At 41.9% G+C, this 21458-nt stretch overlaps 1 protein-coding gene across 1 annotated transcript; it reads right to left on the reverse strand.

Annotated features, from left to right (window-relative positions):
- Positions 1–7710: 7710 nt before the first annotated feature.
- On the reverse strand, positions 7711–12807 carry LOC140116452 (sarcolipin-like). Its single transcript, XM_072132973.1, has 2 exons — positions 12648–12807; positions 7711–8303 (listed from the first exon to the last, which is right to left on the reverse strand). The coding sequence occupies exon 2, from the start codon at positions 8226–8228 to the stop codon at positions 8133–8135; it is 96 nt and encodes a 31-aa protein (XP_071989074.1). The 5' UTR covers positions 8229–8303; positions 12648–12807; the 3' UTR covers positions 7711–8132.
- Positions 12808–21458: the final 8651 nt, after the last annotated feature.

Here is a 21458-nt window from a genome sequence, read left to right on the forward strand (position 1 = left end):
GGTCTCCCATAGACATTTACTAGATCTCCAATCCAATAGAGGACCTTTGGGGGGTGTAGGAATGCCATATGTGTAGCATGTCTATTGTCTATTATGGGCCTTATTCCCATAGTAATTCTGGGTCCGTCTTTAGCATGTTCTGGAATCCTTTGTCCTTGATGGAAGGCCAAGGGAAAATGGGGGCCTCTCCATATATTTTCTATATCCCAGATACTTGCTGACATATTTATAGCCCATAGTAATTAAAGAGCAGTTTGTTGGATATCCTTGCTGCCAGGACATGTTTATACATGATAGAGTGTATTGGAATAGATCTGAGGAGAGAGCGACTCTCTTGTTTGGATGATGCATGCCGGAGTGTGCTGCTCTTGATGCCTTAAAAACGATGTATAAGAATTGGCTTCATCCAAATCATAACCTCCTCAGTATTTATGAGCAGACCCGAAGCGCAATATTCAGGCCCGTGCCGGCAGTGATCACAGGTCTTATGAATACATGTTGCAGGCAGAGCTGGAGCATGTGCACCAGTTTTCTTAGGATCCTGCTGCTCCCCATGACATCACGGGGAGGGACAGGATCCCAGGCAAACCAAACCAAATCAGTTGTGTTAACAAGCGGACTGATTACATGGCGGCATTTTAAGGGCTCACGAACCCAGACTTTTGGTTCAGGTTCGGTTGACATGAATCCCCATATTACTACTCGTCAGACTAGGGGACAACACGGGAAGTGAAGTTCCCTAGAAAATGGAAGTGACTTCCATGGGTTTGGAGAGGAATTTTCAGGAACTCCTGAAATTTCTACCACCTCAGGACCAAAAACCATAAGAAGCAAAGCTACATGGGAATTGAGACACGGGTAACTATGTGTTTTCTTTTTTTTTTTCAGTCCCTGCACAGGGGTGTCCTTCATTTATAGGGATCACACAGAGACACTCTTGGGAGCCCATTGTGTTATAATTACTGTGGATAACGGATAAGTGTACATAGAGGAGATCTATAATCAAAATCAAGTATAATAAACCAGGGACACTTACTCATAGATCCAGGCACCGGGACTGTGGTAATCTTCTTATATTTGTTTTCCATGGCCTCCTTCCTTCTAAAACAACTTTTAAAACTATGCAATCTATCACAGGCACAAGTTGATTCAAAGGGTTTTAACACCTTAGCGCGATTAGCGCTCAGCGCAGTACAGCTACTGCGCAGAGCCGATGCCGGTTCAGTGCTGCATAGCAGCCGAACCGGCATCGTTAGCCGCGGGATTTCAGCGGTAATCTACCGCTGACATCCCCGGCTAACACCCGCGGTCGGAGTGTGCTCCGATCGCGGGTGTTTAACCCGTTAAATGCCGCGGTCAACGCGACCGCGGCATTTAACATGCCTTCTGGGGGTCTTTACCCCACGATCGCACCCCCCCCCCCCCGCACCGTGGGAGAAGCCTGGAGGGTTTAACTTTAAGATGGTGTCTGTGACGTCATCTTAAAGGCAAAGTGTCAGCCTATGCATCTGCATAGGCTGGCACTGATAATACCCTGCAATACATTAGTATTGCAGAGTATTATCAAGAACAAGCAATCAGATGATTGCTTGTTCATATCCCATGGTGGATCATGTAAAAAAATGTAAAAAAAAATGTTTTTCAATAAAAAATTACTTTATAAATCACTAAAAATGCCCATAAGCCCCAAAACATATAAAGAGACATATAACGCTCAAAAAAGTCTAAATCATAACACAAACCCCACATATATAGTATCACCGCGTCCGTAACAATCCATAGAATAAAACTAAATAACTATTGAACCCATATGATGAACGCCGTAAAAAAAAAAAACATCAAAAACCCGCCAAAAATTATGATTTTTACCTATTATATCCCACTAAAAATGCAATAAAAAGTGATCAACAAAACATATGTACTCCAGAATGATATTGTTGCAAAGAACAACATGTCCCGCAAAAAACAAGCCATCAACCAGCTCTGTAGCCAAAAACGTAACAATGTTATGCCACTTGGAAGACAGCGATGCAAAAATGATAGATTTTTCCCCACATTAGGGTTTTATTTGGCAAATTTTGGTAAAACATAAGAAAAAATATTCATGTCTGGTATCCCCGTAATCGTATCGACCCATAGAATAAAGATAACAGGATTATTAGGCTATACGGTGAACACGAAAAAAAAAAAAGTAAAAAATCCAGTACAGAATTGATGCTTTTCTACTCATGACCTCAAAAAAAGTTCCAAAATTTTCAACAATAGGTGATACCACTGGAAAAAGCATCTCGTCCCACAAAAAAAATGCCGTCACATGGCCCAAATAACGGAAAAGCGAAAATTTTAAAGCCTTCAAAAGGGGGCAACCAGAAAACTAAAATCCTGGCAGCTGCAGGGTGCTCCTTCCCTTCTGCGCCTCGCTGTGCCCCCATAACACAAGTAATGTCCACATGTGGGGGGTCGCTGCACTCAGGAGAAATTGTAGAACAAATTTTATGGTGAGTTTTCTCTTTTTATCTTTTGGAAATGTGTAAATTTTAGGGCTAAATGAACGTATAACCGACAAAATTTGACCATTCTAAATTTCACCGCCATTTTGATTCAATTACTATGAAGATCTCAAGGGGTTAACAATCTTTGTAAATGCTGTTTCTGATAGTTTGAGGGGTGCAGATTTGAAAATGGGTTGGTTATATAGGGGGTTTTGTTGCTAAATATGTAAAATTTGATTTCAAACAGTATTTATCCCCAAAATAGTCAATTCCGAAAATACGGAAAATCGATATTCGATTTGTAGGCCGCGTGACGTCAAAATAAATTATCCAAACATTTCAAAAATTATGAAAATGTAAAGTAGACAAATGGGAAATGTTATTCTGCAAGTTATTTAGGTGGTAAATCTATCTGCCTGAAAACGCGGTGATTTTGAATTTCGAAAATGGCAAATTTTTCTAAAAATTCATCATTTTTTTCTTTTTTTTGTAAATAAACGCAAAACTTATCAGCCAAAATTTACCACTAAAATGAAGTACAACATGTGGGGAAAAAACTATCTCAGAATCGCTTTGATAAGTAACAGTGTTCAAAAGTTATTACCACAGGAAGAGACACTGGTCAAATTTAAAAAAAAAGTTGCGAGCCTTAACCTGCAAACAGGCTGCGTCCTTAAGAGGTTAAACTATGTAACATAACAACATGGGTTCCCTAGAGTGCCTCTGAGTACTCCCTATGAATGAAGCACACCCCTGGGCAGTGGTTTTTTAAAAAAGAAAGCACATACTTACCCAGTCCAAGTTGTTGATTTCCTTTAAGACACCAATACAGCTCAGTTTAGGTATACGTGATCCACTTCAGAGAGCTGCTCTCTCTCTGCAAGTATCTATTCCAATCCGCTCTCCACTATACACATCTACTACGGTAGCATCAAGGATATCTGACAAAGAGCTGCTTATTTACTACGAGCTGTAAATATGTCCTGGCAGTAAGTTTCTGGGCTATAGAAGATGTTTATTGAATATGAGATGCAATTGCTTCATGTTATCTGATTCTTTCTATGGGATATTTAGTGTACTATGATTGCCCACTCAACTATTCCTCAACTATTTACCAAAAATACTGGTTATGGTCATTATGTGACTTACAGTTTTCATTTGCTCTCATCTCAGCAGCTTTGACTGTTATTTTTCCTTGCACTTTTCGTACTTGGAGGACAACTAGTTGCTGTGACTCCCAATTCTTGTTTCTATAAAGCTTAGTCTCAGTTCACACCTATGTTGGGGCTTTAAAGATATTTTCCCATGAAAGAAAGTTCTCAAATTTTAATCCTCTAGTTATGTTTACACAATAAAGATCAATGTTTAACTCATTACTTTGCAATTTTACTCATTTACTCAATTTTACTTATTGCTGTTTTAGTTCCTATCACTCAGTGCTGGTCAGTCTAAGATTCCAGAGTGTTGGTGGGGACTCTCTAAGCAGACACTTCATGATTCCTCATGTGAGATGCTGTGTGCTGACAATGTGCTTAGATTATCAGGGTACAGGTTTATCTACAATTTTATTTAGCTTCTGAACATTCTACTAGTATCTGACACAAAGAAAAAGAGAGACAGATCAGAGATGAGAAATTATGAGATCCATGAGATGGATATAACACACAATGACACTCTCAGCTTTGCTCCCTCACCTAATCAATAACACACACTGTCAGCTCTGCTATAAATAACTTACTGTTACATCATTGGGCACTTAAATTCATGTGGCCAGGTTAATGTCCCTATGAAACCCTATGTATCGTCACATGAAATCACAGCATACCCCCATGGACATGGAGGCATGCAGTGATTTTATGTGATCAGATACATACATGGGGTAGTTGTTGCAGATGTAACAGGACCTTAGATGACATCACCCTGGTCACATGACATGAAGTGCTGAATACTTAGAAGAGGCCTGGGATGTGGGGAGGAGTAGATGGGAGCGGCCAGCTTAGCAGGACATGCCCCTCTGATGCCAGGAATTATAACATAAAGTTGATTTCTGGGGATGTAAGGGACAATTTTGGCTAAGAGAATCAGGGAGTCAGTCCTATGGGAACCTGTCACTAGCTGTATATGTGAAAACATGGTCACAGGTTTCCTTTAAGGACACCCGACGTGCAGACTACCTTTAGTTACAGATGGATCTCTCTGCCCACTGTTACCTCTGGTGAAGATCTCTGGATGCTTTACTATAGTCCCAAGCTGCAATGATCGGCTGTATGTTGTCTGTAATCAAGTTTAATTGATAACCCATGTTCCCATGACAGCATAAAATTTAGAAAATCCAGTTTTTACAAGGACAGTTATAAAATATACCTGTTCCAATGTACATACAAACTACTCAAATGGGGTTTTCCAGGAATCAAGTTCCATAGAGATAAACACAAAATAGATTCATAATGAGTTAAATGCCATGTGTGCTGCCATAAAGTCCTCCCAAAACATGGAGCTTGATTTTGATTATGTGGGATTCATAAGAACATCTAAATTACACAAAATAAACATCAATAAGATACATACCATCTTCAGAAAAGGCTGTTAACTCTTGACCAGCAAAGAAGAAATAACACCTCAGCACCGGTCAGTTGTAACTGCAACACCCCTGCCAATGCATAGCGATTGCGATGAACACCCTCTCCAGGTCAGGAGCTGTTAGGGGGAGTCGCGAACCCTCTATGAAGGTTCTAGAACCTGGTCATTATGTATTAGCAGCTGTAGATCGTGCCTGAACAGGTTCAATATGTGTGAGTTTTTGACTAATGAGTTGGCTGTATTGTAAACTGGATTGTGATTGGAGAGGTGCAACCACCTGACCAAGAGGATAAAACCCCTGGGCAGGGAGGAGCACAGGGTCTTGTCTTTGAGCAGATGCTCTTACCACAGGTCCAGTCCAGACTACAGGAGTCTGATTCCAGTCCTAGCTGGTCTTAGCACATGGACTAAGTGAAGAGAGAGACAGTGTTCAGTACACCTTCAGTACTGACACTTAACCTAATCCCAGTAAGGAGACTCAAACCAGAGCTGCAGCTTCCACAGCTTGGACACAGCTCCATCCCAGCCTGCATCTACTACCAGGCTGGTGCACTATTCCTGAGGTCCCTCTCCATGACCACTCCAGTACCAGAATCTGCTGTTACCCATTTAGGCCTGTTGCCTGCTACCTGTTCAATAAAGAACCGTGATTTAATTTGTACAACGTTGCCTCCTTCTGATCCCTGGATACGGTTATCACCACCACGGGCAACCTATCCATTACCCAGGGATTCATCCTACAGACACTCAGGGGTTGCCCCAGGGAGAACCAGTACATCAGCCTCTCCCTCCATATTGAATACAGGAGATGGGCACCTTTATCGGACAGACCACAAAGACCTGACCTCAATTGTAGCTTCTGTCCAATACTGGGACACCGAGCAAACTGCTTATGACTTGTGTCCCTGGAGAACAACTTATTGGGGGGGAGGCCAGGTGTCAACCTTCCATTAATCAAGTATAGATGGCCTATTTAGAGTATAGGCCTTCAATAGTATGTTGGTCAATCCTTCTAAGTACCTTCATGGATTTCATAGGGTTACTTTAGAGTATTTAAATGTAAGATACCTAAATAAAGGAGAATTACGATACTCTTAAAACCTTGGAAAAGGGTTGTCCTAGACAAAATGTTCTTCTTTTTCAGAAACCTTCACCATTATTGAAGAGAAAATGTGTATAAAATTCCCTGCTATTCTCTTTAAAATAAATATGACTAAACTGTAATACCTGGTACAGCTCATGGACAGGAGTGGTGTGATTTCTGGGGGAAAAAAGTAGAGCCTCTTCGCTAATAGACAACCACTCTTTTAACTTGTATTATCAATATTGCACAAATAGTTTTGGGTTCTAAAAATAATTAGCCTTTATACCTCTGACCATTGGCCCCCTTGTAAATACTCATCATGAGTGCACACATCCTTTTCATGTATTTAGGGTAAATAGTGAAACATATTTTGTATGGAAAGGTCACCACTTACCACTGATTCCCTTCCGCTGCCAATGTCACGACTGGAATCCGGTTTCACGTTTCATCCCAGCTGTTCTCCGTGTTCACCAAGGATTTTGGTTATGTTAATTAACAAAGGCAAACTCACGGAGACACACAAAGTGTGGGGTTTACAAGGAAATGTCAAGTGTATTTTTGCTGAAGTGATAATTCCCCCTGTGTACTTATTTTTATCTAAGTGCTCTACACTAAGTGGTCTTCAGAAGCCCAGGCCGAGTGCTCAAGAACAACGGATAATTCCTTGGATGTTCCATTATTTTTAGGAATAACTTTCTGATAGTAGTAGAAAAGTCTAGTGAAGAGGTCTATACACATCCTATCTGATTTTTTTTTGGTGAAACATTAAAGCAGGGCTTAAAAAAAGCTTTGTGAAGTGGACCTTTACTGCTAGTTCAAGCAAGTCTTAAGATCTACTGGGTAAGGACTGTGGTGATAGTTTGGTCAAAAATTGTAGGTTGGGAATTTTTTTTTTATAGGCCCAAGATGTGGTAAAAATAAAAAACAAATAAAGAAACAACTCTTACCATTGATCTTGACTGGTCCAGGGAGATGCCTGCTGTCACAGCCGGTATATAGAGGCTCTGTGTTGACATCATGATGATGGCACTAGTCGTCAATTCACCATCAGTAGATGGGACATCACCGAGGATCTTCTATAGCAGTGATGGCGAACCTTTTAGACACAGAGTGCCCAAACTAGAACCAAAACCTACTTTTATGTCGCAAACTGCCAAGATGACAATTTAAGCAATAACCTATTGATCCCAACTGTATCATAAGTCTTAATCGTATTGGCGTTCTGAGGACACCAATACAATAGAAAGAAAATTTGGATTGTAGGGTCCCCTGAAGAGGAAGAAACTTTGAGTCATTTCTAGCAAATTGTGTGCTGGGGTGAAAGCCTGGGTGCCCACAGAAAGGGCTCTGAGTGCCACCTCTGGCACCCGCGCCATAGGTTCGCCACCACTGTTCTAGAGGATTGTGGTGAAGGGAGCTGCCACCAGAGATAAGGACCAAAGTTATTTTTTTGTACACTGCCAGTATTCTGATCCTGGACTCTATAGTCAACATTCCACATTATGATATATAATACCAAAATCATTTGTCCAAAATAAAACTCCACTACTGATCTTAATTTCAACTTTAGTTTTATTCAGCTGAAAACCTTTTGTATCCCGTTGTCAACTGATTTGTAATCATTTTGGCTCACAGGTAAGACAAAATTATTGTCGATATTGGCGGTGGTCGTAGCACTGAATAGGTGGTCTTCACAAGCGTTTGACATAGTGAAGATCAGTGGTTGACAGCAGCACGGCAGAGATATTCCCTTGTGTAAAAGCTACGTGTGAAAAAAGTTGTAGGCGGAGATAGATAACATTTCATTTGGTTCCTATAAATTATTGTAGCTAAGCACAGAAGATAAGCATGGAGGTTATGTACAAAGTGACATAGACGTATTCATGCAGCCCCTTCAGTGAAGATAAGACTTCTCCATCACTGAAGGGGCTGTGTACATTGACTTAGATATATCTGAGAAGCATCATACAGTCCTTTTATTCTAGGTAAGACTTGACAAGAAGCCACATCAGCAGCACGGTGATCAGCACAATCATGAAGTTGAGGAATAGCTCTTGTGTGGATCGTTCCATCTTCGAGAACAAAGGGGATTGGAGATGTGCACCACAAGGAACTCACAAAATCCCACCAACGTTTTCACGACAAGTCTAATGACAAAAAAAGGAAAGAGAGGATTAGAGAACTTTAGAGTTAACTCTCTAGAAAAAACGATCCATGATAAGACCTAAAAATTCTTATTCATTTGTCCAATGGAAGATGTTGATTACAAGTCTTGGTCATTTAAAGAAGATGGCAAGTTAGTACACAGGGATTATTGGCTGTACATCCAATTGGTAAGGTTGTTTGCCCTATTCTGGGTCGTCATATAGATAGATCTACAATGCACTAGAGGATATTTTCCTTAGGGCCCAACCATTACTCATATAGAACTTTTGATAAGGTTGTCCACTCTCGACTCTCTTTACTTGGCCCTGTGACATTCAACCTATCACCGTCTTCAGTGACTCCTAATAAGCAGCTGTAACCTGTAAGCAAGGGTGTCCCCCGAAACAGGTCATGATTCTCAACATCGGACTATAACTATATCAGCTTCTATGCTACCCAACTTCAGGGTGACCTATTTATGCAAATTTTATGGATGACATTTGCATGTTATACAGATTATTGAAAATATAAATCTTAAAATATAAAAAAGCTGCGGTATGTGTAGTTTATCCTTGTCTTATAGCGTAAACTTGGGGAACAGAGAAGAACCCCTATTGGACTACATGTGTGCTTGTAATTATACACGTCTTTCTATAGCACGTGTTACTTGTAACCTGGCAGTAAGTCTTCTCTTTCCCTACAGCTACCCCTACGGGAGAAATACAGCATTACACAGTGCTCATTTAAATCAATGCATTGGGGCTTATTTACTAAGGGTCCGCAGCTGCACTTTAGTCGGATTCTCCAAAATTTTCGTGGGATTGCACGGCTGTGACGGCTTGTGTAGCAGGTGATCGTATTTTGGTGCAGCTGCGCCGGCTTTCATGCAAAAGAGATTGGGCGGTGTGCCGTCAGACAATCCGCCTGATTCGGACTGGGCGCGGGATTTAACATTTAAATTATGTGGCAAGACAATGCACTCACATACACCGGGAAGAAGAAGGTGAACTCTGTCGGACCTGAGCGGGGAAGTGACACATGCAGGATATCGGGCGCACAATCTTAGTGAATGGGGGGCACACAGCATTATACACGGACAATACACTTTCGGTGAACAACTCTGGGCGGGTAAGTAAATGTGCCCCATTTGGGCAGGTTTATCAAGCTGTCTGAAAGTCAGAATATTTCTAGTTGCCCATGGCAACCAATCACAGCTCCCCTTTAAAATATTCATGTGCACTGGTAAAATGAGAGCTGAGCTGTGATTCGTTGCCATGGGCAACTAGAAATATTCTGCCTTTCAGACAGCTTGATAAATCTGCCCCATTGTCTTTGTCCTTCTGAAGACATCGGGAGACCAAACCTTTTAAGAATCTGATTACTCTGATGTCAAGTGCCTTGGATGTAAATGGCAAGCAATTACAAAGTGTCCTGTCACTGTGCAATGTTTAGGGTCAGATAAAACCTAGTCCTCACTCACTACATATTACACAGTATGTATTCACAGCCCATGCACACTAGGCGAAGTGAGTACATCAGGAAGCCACAGGGGATTAGACAATTCTAGACACTCAGTAACAGCACCCCCCTTTAGAATGGCTATGTCTGGTACTACAGCTATGCCACACGTATGAATATCTGGAAAAGAAATTTTAATTTTAATTGTTATTGTGGTTGCTGGTTGGCTGTGTACACCCAATGTTATTTCCTAATATGTGATAACGTGTACATTACACAGCTGATTTTTTTGGTGCCCTTAGTCACACTTGCTATCTGATCTAAAACCCGGGGACCTCCTGCATTAGCTGGCACACTTGTAGGCTTAGAAGTAGACAGCGATTCCTTATAAGCCGCAGGAGTTGTGGAGGATGTGAGTCTGCGGCGCTCAATATGGAAACAGCGGAACAAATATTACACCCTGCAGAGAAGCATTTACACCATGTGCTCCAAACCCAGACTGTAAACTGGACACCCCACTAATACCCACAGCTTTATTCAGAGAAATATGAAGACACTCCATCTGTTAAAACAGCGGCTACTACAAAGGGAGTCTAAGAGAGTCCGCAGTATTGACCATACAAAGCTGCAGCCAGCTCTAGCTATTTGCCCAGGAGATTTGTGTTATTACACCTTTTTGTGTGTTGTTAGTGGTAAAATGCTTTGATATTCCAGTATTGTAGCTTCTCACACTGCTGTCCTCTGATCTCTTTGCTTTGAGTTGCTCCACAGCCCCCCCCCCTTTCTGCTTTGAATAAAAATTGTAGCTTTCTTTTAGTTGAATGTTATAGTAGTGACTCAAAAAGGAAGGACAGGGGAGCAGTTTCCAATATTGGAGCTTCTCCAAGTCCACCGTGCTGTGTCCTCACACTGCTATGCTCTTAGTTCTTGCTCTTCCCTACACTTTTGGAGACTTCTAGATGAATATTATAGCAGTCATTTAATGCCATAGGAAAGGACAATGGAGAAGCTTAAAGGGGCTATCTGAGACTTTTCAAAAACTTCTATGTGGCCGGGAGGGTGCTGCTTAAAAAAATAAACCTGTACTTATTTCTGTGATCCATTCCGGGGTTCCAGCCTTCCGGTAAATATACAGAGGCACGGAAGCTAAGCTGAGTTCAGCTTCTGGCCAGCCAAAGTGGCTTTCCACGCGGGATTGGCCAGGCACCTTGGCCAGCCGGAAGCTGAACTCAGTACAGCTTCCGTGTCCCTGTATACAAACAGGGGCATAGGCAGGAGAGACAGTGGTGCGGGACACCGGGAGGGTCTGTGAAGGTAACTATAGGGGAGGGCCACAAAGTCTTGGACAACCCCTTTAATGAGAAAAGCGCAAAAGAGGACACACCCATATTGCACAATGCTGGAATATCAATCCATTTCACACAGTTTTGTTGCTACACACACAAGGTATGATCATGAAGGTAAAAATAAACAGATATGATTGCACATCACTCCAGGGACAATAACTTAACTTTCGGTATAGCCTTGAAAGTAAGACTACATGAGTTTTTTGGGCCCATTTTTTTCCATTTTAGCACCTGGTGCTGCGTTTCTATGAAAGAGGGCTCCAGATCTGTTGCATAGACATACAGTAGTTTCCGGCTACCATAACTAAAGGGCACTCAGGAGTATATGTTTTGATATTAACAAAATGTATAAACAGTATGCAATTGGCTCTTAAGCGCCATCTGGTGGTGGTTGCAGGCAGCTTGTTTTTTTTTTAAAAGTGCCAATGCCAATGTAATATACATGGTAGAGATTGGAGAAGCAGTGCTGGACATTGCTATGGTCTCATTTAACCCCTGAGATTTTAAAATATCATGATAAATAAATCAATATAAATATTTTGGACCAGTTTGAAATTAAAGCTTACAAAAAACTATTTAAATACGTATATATTTATATAGGTGGTAGATGTAGAGCTTGTTCACTTTGTTATTGTTTAGCAGTGATATATGTGCTAATGTGTTAGCCTTCTGGAGCAAATCCCAAAAATCTATGGGACCGGAATGTGTCATTGTGTTACATTGTCACATAGGAACAAAATTGCCATCACAAGGTTAGATATATGGAACTTGTCTGAACTGTAAAGTTATATCTTCAGTGCAATAGCACATAGGGTCCTTATGTACACTGGGGTATATAGTGTAAAAAGTTGCATATGATGAATTATCCACAAACTTTTCAAAAGTGGGGGGGAGTGGTTCAGAAATGCAAAAAGTTGCAAAGTATAAAAGGTTCTCACCAGGATGTCAAAGGAGTCCATCACAAAATGATTGACCAATTCCTTTCTATACAGAGGTTAAGATTTGGTACCACTTTTCCAGATATCATAGTGTTATTGAAGGTTTCCAGGTAGACCTTCATTATATATGAGTTTATAGTATACCATTATGGCTATGCAGGTAACCTACTGTATTATCTCAAAGAGATAGAACTAAGGAGTTAACGAAACTCTGCTACATTATAGGTATGATGCTATCTGCATGGATGGAGACTTTCCAGAAGTGTATGACAAAAAAAGAACACCTTGAACTCTCAGACAACTTTAACATAACTTCTAAACTCTCTAATGGTACATATGTACTAAGCCACAGAAACCAAGCAGGCAATTTAATTCCCAAAGGACAAATACTGTATCAACATGAGATGCCAAGTATGTTGTATCCTATCTGAAATGTAGAAATAGTGAACAGCTGAGCAGAACATGGCTGGTGCCATTGGCTACAACATCCCAACCTCTTACATTCCAAGCTTAGAATAGACTGTAAAGTATAATAGAGACTACACGTTAAGCCCATGGATAAACAGAATCCTCATAGACTATTATAACAGGAGAATATGGTTACCTGGACTAAAGGCACAGATCACTTAGTCCTGGGGATAGTGGATGCTATCAATCCCTTCTTGGCTTTGAGTCGTGTCACCTCTCTGAGCAATGTGATTTGCAACTGTCTTGTGTTGGAACTAAAGTAGCAGGAGGGTGGAGAGCATCAAATGCACTGGCAGAATTTCTGATGAGGTCATGCTTTCTGTATATATAAGGCAATGACTGCATATAGATACCCAGCCTGAGTATATGTCATAAGATAAAATCGCCAAATTCACAGCTTTTTGGGATTCATCTATCCACCGGGTATCTATTCATAGATAGGACGGCACATCGCCCAAGATCTATCGTCTCCCTGATGATACCCGTTAATGACTCGTTAAGGGCTTGTCAAGCTCCTTATAAATACACAGCTATTTCCATCCCACCCACAAACGTCACTTTTCATACCGTAGATCCTCTATTATTTGGGGACACAATTAGGGCCTGTCCTTGAGATGGCCAAGAATTATATCATATGACCTTTTAAAATTCTCCTCCCTTCCACTTTGCACAATCGGCCTGTCACTTTTTGTTAGGGCTCACGGCCAGGTGCTCCATTGTAAACTGATATTCCCCGAATGATTAAACGACCTCTAGATATGTTGCATGGATTATTCTACAAGTGATCACAGTCCTCCGTTTGTCATTGTTTGAAGGGAAAACCTCACAAGTGACTCTGTTTTCCAAAAATAGACACCAATGGTCATTACTGATTGTCCCTGCAGGACAGGATAGGAGATCATTTACTAATTGTTGGGGATCGCAAGGGTCAGACTTTAAGCAGGGAGTTCCAGCCCCTTTTACTTCCGATAAGGTATTGGTTACCATGTTGAGACATCCTCTTTAAAGGAGTAACAAAATAATTTTTAAGCATAGGGCAGAGAGTCTTATAAATTTTCCAAAAATACTCACCTGCTATAGGATCTCCTGTCCTGGTATGATACATTAATTATGTAACTGCACAGCCAATTAATGGCCTCAGTGGTTCCTGGCCATTTCTATACCAAATGATTGGCTGAGTGGTCAAATGAATGTTGAACATTATCAATACTTCCAATCTGATGAGGACAAGAAACCCCAGGGACTAGACCCTCCAGTACTGGAACAGGATGTCCTTTAGCAGGTGAGTATGATTTTTGATGATTATTAAGGCTGCTACCTGCCAGAAGTCGAAAATATTCTAAATATCCCTTCTTAGATAAAATTTATTGGTGGTATAAATCATGTAAAATTGCATATAGAAAGGTTCCTTTGCTCTTCCCCCTCACCTGAAGAAATGGTGGAAACTTCAGCTTCAGGAGGTATAATATTGGGATGTATCACCTAACAAACTCAGAGCACTCACCACATGTACTTACGTCGGGTCTTCTCAACTCATATCAATATATTTGGAAATTTATCAAAGTTTGTGACTTGTTTCTCGACCTGTATGAGATTTATACTAATGGTGTGCAGTTCACTGTATATGGATTCTAGTGACTTTTACAAGACAACTATGTTAATTTTGCTGCATTATATCAATGCTGTGTACAGTATATATGGTGTAAGGTGCTAGTTCCCCTCTTCATGCATAGTTTTCTGTGAACATCATCTCTACCGGCTTCTTCATGATCATTGTCCTGCTGCACACTCCCAGACATGACTAGTGGATAGTGAACATGAAGTCCTGCCCCTTTAGTGACATCTTACTACCAGGGTCACATGACTAGGGGATTATGAGCAGGAGGACGTGTATGTATGCTACATTCAGTGAAGGCCTCTATCAACCTTAATCCAGCCCTGTCTATGATTGTATACTTCTCTTGGACTGATCTGCCACATTTGCCATGGTCACCTATTATTATTGGGTCATTGAACAATCATGGCGCAAAAGAAAAATTGGGTCACTCAACACTAAGTTCCAGATTACCTATGGAAGCGATATCAGCACAAGGTCTGTGCATCTGGAGCTTCACATAATGGTCAAGGGTCAAACAGCTGCTCAAAAGCCTAGGACCATGTCAAGAGTTGTCTAGAGTTGTGTAAAACACAAGGGCTCTCAAGCTCCAGGCATGTGGAGTGTTTGGAGTGATGAATCACGTTTCACTATCTGGCAGTCTGATGGACTAATCTGGGCTTAGTCTTTTGCTGAAGAACATTATATACCCAAATGTAACATATCTACTGTGAAATTAAGTATAGAGGAGATAATGGACGGGGGGGGGTGCTTTTTAGGATTCCTCTAGTGAATGATGAAATACTATTAAGTCTTAAAAAATGCATTTTAGTTGCTTCCAACATAGTAGCAATCAAAAATGGAAATATCTTGTACCTGTGCAAAAAATAAGGCCAATGGTATGACCTGGAATGCAGATTAAGAGCCAGACCTCACAAATGTTCATTAGGCTGGGGAATGGAGAATGATCTTTCATCTGTACTTGTTGACATAATGGAGTAAGCATAGAGACATCCAAATTCACAATCTGTTTGGGCTGAGTAGTGCCAGCACATGGACACCTCATAGTGGCTGATTGGGCAAGAGCACTGTTAGACCACAAAGCAAGTGAGAAATACTGCTGCACCAGAATGTATTTGGAATGTTTCAAGGGCTAGAACACCCCCAATGGACACTGGAGATCAAATTAGAGTCTGATCACTTTTAGAAATTCTTATTTCTTTTAGAAATGATGTAATCTACATTGATCAACATTTGACAGATTTTTAAGGGGTACACCATACAACTAGAACAGTGTTTTACAAAAACTCTAATAATGATCATGTCACGTGTGCTCCTGCGACCCCTGTGCCGTGTTGCAGGTGCAGCCCTGTGCCTTCCTGTGCCCCTGTTCCCTCGCTCCACCGGCGGTAGCTTCTACACCTCCTAGGGAGCTCACACGCTGGCTTTTTAAGATTTCCCAGTCATTTGCTTCTCCACTATAGTGATTCCCAGTTGTGACCCCTATCCCATTTCTGACTCCAATTCTGTGTCTCCTGTCCTGACCATCCTCCTGACCACGACTCCGTTTCTGCCATATGATTCTGTACCTCGTCTCGGCCACCAAAGCGAGCAAAGTCAAGCATGTGGAGTGACCTGGTGGTATCCCTCTGGTAAAAACTGGGTGCCACTTAGACTCTGCTCCTAGTTATCGCTTTACGTCATTGCTTGTGGTGGTTCAGTGGGTCCACTACCCCTGATCATGACAGATTATAATTACATTTTCTGAAGGATACACCAGTCACCAATCAGTACAGTCATGGCCAAAAGTTTTGAGAATGATCCAAATGTTAATTTTTACAAAGTCTACTGCATCAGGTTTTTTAATGGCAATTTGCATATACTCCAGAATGTTATAAAGAGTGATCAGCTTAACAGCAATTAATTGCAAAGTCAATATTTGCCTAGAAAATTAACTTTTCCCCCCAAAACACATTTCAGCTTCATTGCAGGCCTGGCTTAAAAGGAGCAGCTAACATCGTGTCAGTGATTGCTCCAGTAACACAGATGTGGGTGTTGATGAGGACAGGGCTGGAGATCAATATGACATGATTAAGTAAGAATCACACCACTGGAGACTATAAAAGTAGGCTGGTGCTTGGCATCATTGTTTCTCTTCTGTTAACCGTGGTTATCTCTAAAGAAACACGTGCAGTCATCATTGCACTGCACAAAACTGGCCTAACAGGGAAGAGTAGCACAGCTAGAAAGATTGCACCTCAGGCTACAATCTGTCACATCATCAAGGAATTCAATGAGAGAGGTTCCATTGTGGCCAAAAAGGCTCCAGGGTGCCCAAGAAGGACCAGCAAGCAGCAGGACCGTCTCTTAAAAGTGTTTCAGCTTCGTGATGGGGCTACCAGCAGTACTGTGACACTGTGGAGACTCTTGGAGCAAGGCCTGGTGTCAAAGAGGGCAACAAAGAAGCCACTTTTCTCCTGAAAAAACATCAGGGACAGACTGATATTCTGCAAAAGATACAGGGAGTGGACTGCTGAGGACTGGGGTAAAGTCATTGTTTGGACCATCTGGAAAACAGCTTGTTCGGAGAAGACAAGGTGAGTGATACCACCAGTCTTGTCTCATGCCAACTGTAAAGCATCCTGCAACCATTCATGTGTGGGGTTGCTTCTCAGCCAAGGGAATCTGCTCTCTCCCAGTCTTGCCTAAAAACACATCCATGAATAAAGAATGGTACCAGAATGTCCTCCAAGAGCAACTTCTCCCAACCATCCAAGAGCAGTTTGGTGATCAACAATGCCTTTTCCAGCATGATAGAGCCCCTTGCCATAAAGCAAAGGTGATAACTAAATGGCTCAGGGAACAAAACATAGAGTTTCCATGTCCATGGCCTGGGAACTCCCCAGATCTTAATCCCATTGAGAACTTGTGGTCAATCATCAAGAGACGGGTGGGCAAACAAAAACCAACAAATTGCAATCAAATGCAAGCATTGATTGTGCAAGAATGGACGGCTACCAGTCAGGATTTGGTCCAGAAGTTGATTGTGAGCTGCCAGGGAGAATTGCAGAGGTCCTGAAGAAGAAGGTCAACACTGCAAATATTGACTTGCTGCAGTAACTCATTGTAACTGTCAATAAAAGCTTTTGTTACTCATAATATGATTGCACTTGTATTTCTGTATGTGATAAAAACAGCTGACAAACCAGAGGGCAACAGATCATGTGACAATATAATATTTGTGTCATTCTTAAAACTTTTGGCCATGACTGTAGGAAGTGCACAAATATTTACTTTGAATGACTGCAGCACATCTGCGGCCATAGGACATCACTAGTCTCTCATACTGCTCCTGTGTGGTTTTGGTTTACTCTCTTGCTTTACCCATTGTCCTGCATGAAAATTGGTGGCTGATTGAGTGATGAATTCAAGGAAGGAACCATGTGTTTTTGAAGAAGGTTCTGATACACACTTGCTGTGTGAGAGGTACAACTCCAGCTGCAGAAAACATTCCCCAAACTATGCCACTTCCTCCACCACCTTTCATTGACTTCTTTAAACACTTTGGGTTCAGCCTTATCCCAGTTTGTCAACGAACAAAATGTTCCCATCAGACCCAAATACATTAAACTTGCTTTCATCACTAAAATTAATTGTGGACCACTTCTCTGTCCACACAACATGCTCCTCAGCAAAGCTGAGTCTAGCCTTTTGATTCTTTCAGCTAATGAGAGGTTTAGTCATTGCAGAGTGGGCTTTTAGTTAAAATGCTCTTAAACGTTGTGACCCTGTATGATGAGGCAGGTCCTTACCCTGTTCAATGCTGAACAGGTGGGCAATGCCAGTTGCAGTATTGAAATGAATACCCATGGGGATTCTCCGCATTATCCTGTCCTCTCTTACATTTGTCTTTTGAGAGTGACCAGCCTTCTTAGGGGACTTGAAAGAGTTTGTTCCGATGTAAAAATGAAATATTCTAAAAATCAGAGATTTTGAATGACCAACTTCCCTTACTATGGCTGATAGAGTCATTCCATTTGGCCTTCTTCCGCACAACCTCCTGCAGGAGTCTTTCAGTCACTTTAGAATGGCACATTATTTTAGCAAAGTAAGTCAAAACTGGAAAGTTAAGCTGCCAGTTAAATAGGGTTTGTCCGATAGTTAAGGAAATTACCACCAAGTGCCACATTAACCCCAATAACCTGCAGGTATCTGAAATGTTCTCTAACTTTGATCAGTGTTTTTTTCAATGTTCAATTATCAATTTTTCAATTAACCTTTTTCGTTTTGTGCATTAGAATATATACAATTAAAGCTTAAAATGAAGCTATTTTACACTTTCGTTCAGTTCAGTTTTAGTTTCTTCAGACCACAGAACATGTCTACAGTAATGATATTCTTTGTTCCTGTGCACTTGCAAACAATCTGGCTTTTTTATGTTTCTTTTGGAGTAATGGCAGAGTAGCCTTTCAGCCCAGGTCAATACAGTAGTCATATTACTGTGGATAATGACACACTCTTACTACCTTAGCCAGCATCTTCACAAGTTTTTGTTCTTCGGTTGATAAGCACGTTTTGGACCAAAGCACATTTATCTTGGGGCACAAAACGGACACTCGGACACTCCTTCCTGCGTGATACAAGGGTTGGATATTCCCACCCTTGTACCTCTCCGTGCCCCTGGAGCCCTGCAGCAGCTGTTACCTTCCCTCGTTTCAGCAGCAGTCCCTTGCTCCGGTGTGCACGTGCACGCCGGTTTCTACGATTTAAAGGTCCAGCGCGCTGTTGATTGGCGCTGGCCAGCTGCCTTCCCTTCCTGTGTCCCCTACCGGATCTTTGAGCCTTGTGCTTTTGAGAAAGCTTGCTATCCGTTATTCCTGCGTTTATTTTGATTTCCAGTTGTGACCTCAATTTCTGTTCCTAACTCCGATTCTCTGCTGCCATCCCTGACCTTCTGCCTGTTTCCTGACTCCGATCCTGTGCCGCCTGTCCTGACCTCCAGCCTGTCCTGACCTCCAGCCTGTCCACAATTCCATCTCAGCCTCACTATTCTGTATCTCGCCTTGGCCGCCACCGCGAGCAAAGTCGTGCCTGTGAAGCTTTGCGGCAGGCTCTGGTGAAAAAAGGGCGCACCTTAGACTCAGGCTCCCAGATGTTGGCTTATGTCATCGCTCACGGTGGTAAATGGGTCCACTACCCTTGATCCTGACACCCATCTTGTTTGTACCTGCATAAAATAGTTTGTACAGAGGAAGGAGGCACCTACAGTTATCTGGTAATTGCACCCAAGGATGAACCAGACTTGTGCAAGCCCACAGTTCTCTCCCTGATATCTTGGCTGATTTCTTTGGACTTCACCATGATGTTACACAAAGAAGTTTTAGGTTCCCATTAATAAAAAAGTGCAAACAATAATATTGCCAAGATGTTGTTATGTGGGCTGTTAAAATTACCTGTAAACTGTGGAGTATCCTACACTGGTAAATCTGTTAGTGGTGGTTAGTTTATATGTGAGTGATGCTGAGAGACCTCCTAGGAAGTCATTTTGACACAAAACCTTCATAGGGAAAGGGTTAAGATAACATTTTTCACCTCCGACTGTGAGTTTGTTTTCTTTTCCCACCCTCTGAAAACAGCTAGCTCACAAAACACATTCATTTACAGGCACCTGTTGCTGTCATCAGCTCTTAATATAGACCCAACGGCTTCTCTATGTCTGTCTATGTAACCTCGAGATAGCATTCAGAAAGTTTTCTGCATTTTTCATATGTTAATATTTCACTACTTGCGTTTTTATGGCGGGTTGCACAAACTTTTCCGTTTTGCGCCGATTTTCCCTGAATTGCCCCGGGTTTTTGGCGCACGCGATCGGATTGTGGCGCATCGTCGCCGGCGTGCACGCAACGGAAATCGGGGGCGTGGCCGAACGAAAACCCCACAGATTCGGAGAAACCGCCGCATTTTTTAAAAAAAAGTGTCGCTTGACACGCGCTTACCTGCACTCGGCCTGGCTTGGTGTACTTCAGTGCTTTCCGATGAACTTCAGCGCAGCAGCGACATCTAGTGGACGTCGGGGGAACTTCCTTAGTGAATCGCCGGAAGACCCGAATCCTCCACACAGAACATGCCGAATGGACCGGTTAAGTAAATCTGCCCCATTGAATTCACCACTTCATCCATGTTTTGTATATGGATAACTCTGTAACCCTCGCTATGTAATGTATGGCAGGTATACTATTTTTAACAGGTTTTTTTTTAAAGGTGTTATACCCAGTTTCATTACTATCTCCTATCCACAGGATCATGAGAATGTACCCACATGGGGCTCCCTTTCTCCCTAAATGCATGTGTGCTGCCGCTCCATTCAATAAACTTGGAGAGCCATAAATTTATGAGCAGATCGCTTGGCTATCTGCGGCATTTATTCTAATTGACAATAAATGTATAGGAAGGGTCAACTAAAGCTTATTAAAACATAACTTTTAATATATTCAATAAAAGGTCATAAAGCACTTCAGACCAAAGCCACACTCCATCTCATAACACCAGAAGAAATGGAGAGCAGAAATAAAACAGACAATTTTACATCACTACTCAAATGGATAAATCTCAGAACAAAAGATAATAAACCAAAAAGATCTCACCCATGAGGAGGAGTCAGGAGCCACGGAAATTAAGCAGGAATATGGAGAGGCTACTGTCAACAGAAGGGGGTCCCAGACCAGGAGAAGATGAAGGCACTGCATCCAGGTATCCCTAAAGCTGCTCTGTCCCTGCTCCCCAGAATAGCTCCTGTCCTAACAAGGACAGTCCCAGGAGATCCCTAGTCTTACCAAGGTTTAGGTGAGTTGGTACGCCTTTTATATAGGGTCAAAAGCTTATGCAGAGTCCAAGTAGGGGATCCTGGATAAAAGGGGGGAAAATCCCCAGACTGTCCCTAGTAGTGATTTTCCCCCCAAACATCTTCCTTTAAGCATTTCATCTACTTCAGATTCATCTGAGGGAATTTGGTAACGGGGTAGCTCGCGACCATATACACTCAGCGGCCACTTTATTAGGTACACCTGTCCAACTGCTCGTTAACACTTAATTTCTAATCAGCCAATCACATGGCGGCAACTCAGTGCATTTAGGCATGTAGACATGATCAAGACAATCTCCTGAAGTTCAAACCGAGCATCAGTATGGGGAAGAAAGGTGATTTGAGGCCTTTGAACGTGGCATGGTTGTTGGTGCCAGAAGGGCTGGTCTGAGTATTTCAGAAACTGCTGATCTACTGGGATTTTCACGCACAACCATCTCTAGGGTTTACAGAGAATGGTCCGAAAAAGAAAAAACATCCAGTGAGCGGCA

The sequence above is a fragment of the Engystomops pustulosus genome, chromosome 2 (assembly GCF_040894005.1).
Source record: "Engystomops pustulosus chromosome 2, aEngPut4.maternal, whole genome shotgun sequence".
Lineage (NCBI taxonomy): Eukaryota > Metazoa > Chordata > Amphibia > Anura > Leptodactylidae > Engystomops > Engystomops pustulosus.

Excerpts from the sequence above, each read along its gene's own strand:
- LOC140116452 (XM_072132973.1), bottom strand. The coding sequence starts at position 8,228 with ATGGAACGATCCACACAAGAGCTATTCCTCAACTTCATGATTGTGCTG.